We start from the raw sequence: 5,907 nt of genomic DNA on the forward strand, positions 1-5,907 counted from the left end.
CTAAGAAAAGATTATATGTAATATAATTTCTCTGAATCTTCAGATTTTTCAATATGCTAGGCCTCTGGTTTTAAATTGATATTAATTAAATTAATACTCATTTTTCAGCCTTATTATTTAAATTTATATATGCACACACACACACACACACACACACACACACACACACACACACACATACACATACTCAGTGGGCTTCCACACAGTTTCTTTCAACAGAATTCCCAGACAAGGCATTGGTTGGCCCAGGGCTATAATAGAAGACACTTGACCAAGGTGCTGCATAGTAGGACTGAATTTGAAACTCCAAGGCTGCAAAGCAAGCTTCTTAACCACACAGCCATGCCTGCGCTATCCGAATTTCTATGTGTATGTGTGTGTGTGACTGTATATAAAATCTCTCACCCGCAAAATATTATTGCTTTTGTTACAAGAGTAGTGGAGATATGCGTGTGTGTGTGTGTGTGTGTGTGTGAGGGGTGATAGCTCCCCCCACCTCCATCAGCCAAAATACTAATAAAAGGAACAAAAATAAAATAATATCAAATATCCCCCCCTCCTCGCCAGTATTAACATTGACAACAACAACAACAAGAGTAACAAAATGATGTGAAGTGACGAGTGTTTGCTCAGAAAAATCTTCTGTATTATGTCTAGCTGGCTGTGTGCATAAAATGTATGTAGAACGGTTCACAGAAACCAAATACAATGATGTAGAGACTAAAATTCTATAGAAAGCTGTCTTTTTATCTGGTGTAACTAAGGGGAATTCACTGTTAGATGCTTCCAGTCCGATATTGGCTGGCCAGTGAGTTTTGCTCTTTTTCTCTTTCACCTGATTCTGCTTTTCCTCCCCCTCCTCTTCTTCCACAAAATTTGGTACAACCATTATCCAATATTACTATCCATATGTGTGTATGTGTGTGTAGGAATATAAAAATGTGCACACACACACACATACACACACACACTCTTCCACACGCACACTTACAAACACACACACACAGATATCGTCTTGTACCCTGAGGTACATCCTGACACCTCGCCACTAGCTTCTTCCCTCCTTTTCCCAGCTGAGGTGCCATGTATCTGTTCTACATCAAGACACCAGTTCTTATCTCTTTATCATATTCTTGCCGCTCAACACTCAGCATAAGCCATCTCCCTTAACACAACCCCATCCTCTGTTTAGGGGTCTTGTCTTGCAGGGTAGCTGGTGACCTCACTAGTTCTGGTTACACAAAAGGTCACCCGGTACACGTAAACACAGGTTGCAGCTTGCTCAAATTGAAAACAGTTGAAGAATTCTAGATTTAATTATATGCTGGATGACGACACTTCCTACTATTCACTCAATCATGAATTAAATTTGGAACCTGTTGACTGGCAGACCAAGGCCAATAGTTCTTACTCAAAAAGTCTATAGTGTTGTTAAAGATGGAGTCTTTGGTTACATTCTGGGTAGAAGACACCATCAGTAAGCAAGAAATGACAACCATCTTAACTAGAGGACGATTATAAGGGAGGAATTCAGGGCAATAACTAAATCAAGAATCAAAGGCAAACTGCAAATAGATCTTTCTAGAATTATATAGATACCCCACAGCAGTAATATAAAGGAATTATTATTGAATATATCATTTGAATATCCGTCTTCATATCTTTGTGGTGTTTCAGATGCTATTTGGGCATGGCTAATATATGTGCAGTTTCCTTGATGGATCATTGGAGATTGTGAAAGATCAAAGGTTTGTTGAAATGTTCAAGATTTTAGTTATGTATTGTTCGTATAAAAGGAGAAGATTGTGTCATTGAAATGTTGAAGGAGACTAGCTTGTTGAAATTCCATTGAAGGTCGTTTTGTAGAATAAAATATAATTAAATCACCAACAAGATTGATTACATAATCCACTGAAATATGAGAAATGTAACTCAAACAAGAAGCATCCGACTGATTTGCTATTTGAAATAGAAATTTAATGGTGAAAGACATCTTTAAAGTCAAATGGTGTCAGAACAGTTAACTGAATGGGAGACCTCTTCATAAAACTATAAAGCAAGCATTATTTGGAAAAACAAACAGACTGGGATTTTCTTCTTCTTGTATGAAGTGGGAAATAGAAAGAATATTTAGCCATAAAACATTAGCATTTCAATGAATAAAATAGCCATGAATAAATGAATAAATAGTCCTTGGAAAAAAAAATTGTGATCCGCCACTACCTAACAACAGTCTGAAAACTAAGACAAAATAAAGTAAAAATAGAAATGGAAAAAGAATTAGAGATAAGAGGAGATTATGTTACATAACTCAATCCAGAGTTCTTTAGAAGCAACAACTCGGAACTTGATTACAGTAATATGATATCAAATCACCATTGAAATTCTGCAGATAACAGGATTGATATCCAATGGAAATTGAGGTTAGTGCAGGATCAGGTCCTTATGTCAAAATATAGTTTCTAATTTATTCATTGGAATGGCCTTTCATACTTATTTTCAAACCATGTCTTGTCTGATATCAAATGTTTCCTGAGTGCAATGAATGAATTGTGCAGTATCTAATATATAATGATATTATTTTTCAAACTTTTACACAAAGATATCTGATGTGCATCAAGTTGCTTTACGTGTATCAAAATAAATAATCTCATCTTCTTTTGGCATAACATTACAATATATTGATTTCTCATCAAAATATCATCATCGAATGTGCACAGCGACTTTACTTGAAATGGAAATTTAGCTAAGACTGTCTTGGAATGGATTTTTGACTCTTGAGATTTAAATAAAAGATTCAGGAAAGATAAAGTAGAATACTTATGCATGCATATGTGTATGTATATATGTATGTATCTATGTATGTATGTGAGCAGTAATACTTTGGTTAACACGTTAAATACCGTCCTAAAAAATATGTAGAGCTAAATGATGTGGTACCACACAGAGTCGTTATCATGGCAGAAACAGATACGCGAGCTAGATAGGCTGCTTTTAAGAGATACAAACAGAAAATGAATGATTCGTATCCTCAAAGGACTAAAACAATATCAAGGGAATTACTGTCACATTTTTCAGGCATTTAATAACTTAAGATAACTTCACACAATGTTATGTTACAGACTGAGATCAAAAGTTGTGAAATAATTGGAAAACGAGTTTAATTTAGATCTGATATGAAATTATAGAATTGGTTAAACTAATAAACTTTAATCAAAAGTTACTCAGGCCTAGTTCACCATGAATTTTGTTGAATTTAGCAGAAGCGAAAAAGAAGGTTAGAAGAGGTTAAACATGGCATTTGTGTGCAGGCTGTGGTTTTTGCCCTTCACATTGGAGTGACTGTGTGGTAAGAAGTTTGCTTCCCACCCACGTGGTTCCAGGTTCAGTCTCATTTTGTGGTATCTTGAGCAAGTATTTTCTACTGTAGTTCTGGGCCAACAAAAGCCATGTGAGTGGATTTGGTAGATGGAAACTGAAAGAAGCCTGTCGTGTACACACACACACACACACACACACACACACACACACACACACACACACACACACACACACACACACACACACACACACACACACACACACATATATACATATTTATATAGTTTTGTATATAAAGGTGGTGAGGTGGCAGAAGTGTTAGCATGCTGGGCGAAATGCTTAGCAGTGTTTCATCTGCCATTATGTTCTGAGTTCAAATTCCACCGAGGTTGACTTTGCCTTTCATCCTTTCGGGGTCGATTAAATAAGTATCAGTTAAGCACTGGGGTCGATGTAATCAACTTAATCCCTTTGTCTGTCCTTGGATCTGATCAAAGACTTTGCAATTAACGAATGTGGGAGAAAACTTTTCAAATATAATTAAAGAAGTATACAAAAAATAAACATTATTTCCCGTCTTTTTGTTAGCTTAGTTTCATTTTGAAAAATAAAAATTTATTTTATGGTTTATTGTTGTTTATATTTGGGGACACCAAAGTCATTTATGTGCTTCAGGGGCCTCAATGGGTCTTAATTCAGCCCTATTCACAGCATTAAACTGACAGGAAATGTAAAGATCAGCACAGCAAGAAATTTGCTTTTCACAACAGGGTTTCCATCTGCTGGGTATTACCTATTTGTGGCTAGGTAGACTGTGTTTTTGCAAATGACAGACTGCAGCGTAGCTGACATTTTAATGCCACAAATTCCTTAATTCAGTTTTCCATAACCCTATCTGCAATTCTTCCCCAAAGTGGGATTTATCTTCCATTCATTTAATCCTGAAGGAAGCAGATTGGAATCCTGTCTTAAAGGATTCTTGCAATTCACAAAATACAGAAAAAAAACTATTTTGAGACAGATGTCAAAATAAAACAAGAAGAAAATTATAATAAGGTAATTAAAATATAAAAAAAAATACAGAAGGAATATGGAATTCCCAGATTACTTACTGACATTAGTTCCATGGATGGCATTTCCTAGTAAAGGATCTTTTCTCATGTCATATTTGCGGTTGTTAATGACAAGCTCTTGAATACACCCTGAGAACTTGTGTGTGGTTCCGACTCTCTTTGATATAGCTGACATATTGTTGAATCCTCCGAGGAATAAATCTTGCCGCAATGTTATTCTACTGAAATCAGTCTGAAAAACAACCAAAAGAGCACAGAATTGGAATGTGGAAGGACAAAACTAATAATAATAATAATAATAATAATAATAATGATGATGATGATGATGATGATGATAATAATAATAGTAATAATAATGATGATGATGATGATGATGATGATGATAATAGTAATAATAATGATGGTGATGATGATGATGATGATGGTGGTGGTGATGATGATGATGATGATGATCATCATCTGAGATAGACATGTAATTAATGAATCCTCAAAACTAGCCCCAAAAGGAATACAAAAAATGTCATGACAAAGTAAGGAATGTGAATACATTGACAGTTGTGCAAGAGGTATGGGATAGGTTGTTCCAACAAGTGGTAGGATCACCAGCCTTTACCAGTAGCAGAGAATGATCAGGTCAGACTCACCTGGAATAGATCAATATATATATAAACAAAAAGCTGCACCGTAACTGACCAAATATCGTTCTCCTTCTGAAGGAGTCTAAAGATTGGACCTGCATTGACATAGCTATATCTGCAAACCAAAATGCAGCCATCTGGCTTGCCAGTCGCCAGTCAAACCGTCCAACCCATGCTAGCGAAAGTGGACGTTAAATGATGATGATGTGCTGGTTACCAGACACAAACAAGACAAAACATTGCAATAGCTTTGTAGGAGGATTGAACCCAAAACTAAACAGTTGCAAAGCAAGGTTCTTAACCACACAGCCATGCCTATGCTTATATGCCCAATAAGGAAACATAAAGACATGAGGAGGTAAGTATGAAACTGTTGAGCGTTTTGTTAGCTTGTAGCGCTTAGATGCAACAAAGAATCATTCCTATATATTTATCCCCTTAGCAAGCGAGATCCTGAAATTGGTAGGATCACGTTACTAGCAATCCAATCTTGTGACACCTTCAGCAGTATAATGTGATAGGATGAAAAAATAATTATCTGGCCTATTTTTATTTCTTTTTTGTTTCGTCTTTTTTTTTGTTTTTTTTTTGTCTTACTAATTATCTGTTTGTGAATTCTAAGAAAAACATCTTGTTGTTGGAAGAAAACAGTTTCAACAACTGATTAAAATTTAAGGAAATCAACAATTGAACTAAAATTTTCCAAATTAACACAGTTTGTTACATTTTTGTTACTTGGAACTATTGTTATTTTTTGTAGTTCTTAAGGAAGAAGTTATTTTCAGTTGAATTTTCGGTACTACTTTCTTGTTGTTAAATTCTTTTCTCTGGTAATTATTGTTTGTGAATGATAAACAAAATATTCTCGAAAATTT

At 35.3% G+C, this 5,907-nt stretch overlaps 1 protein-coding gene across 1 annotated transcript in view; it reads right to left on the reverse strand.

Moving 5' to 3' along the window:
- Window positions 1-5,907, reverse strand: part of LOC106875003 (pikachurin) — a 459,438-nt gene that overhangs the window by 94,687 nt on the left and 358,844 nt on the right. The window contains exon 6 of the mRNA XM_052970397.1: window positions 4,434-4,626. Within this exon, the coding sequence (XP_052826357.1) occupies window positions 4,434-4,626 (193 nt within the window). The remainder of the gene's footprint in view (window positions 1-4,433; window positions 4,627-5,907) is intronic.

Source organism: Octopus bimaculoides, chromosome 9 (assembly GCF_001194135.2).
Source record: "Octopus bimaculoides isolate UCB-OBI-ISO-001 chromosome 9, ASM119413v2, whole genome shotgun sequence".
NCBI lineage: Eukaryota > Metazoa > Mollusca > Cephalopoda > Octopoda > Octopodidae > Octopus > Octopus bimaculoides.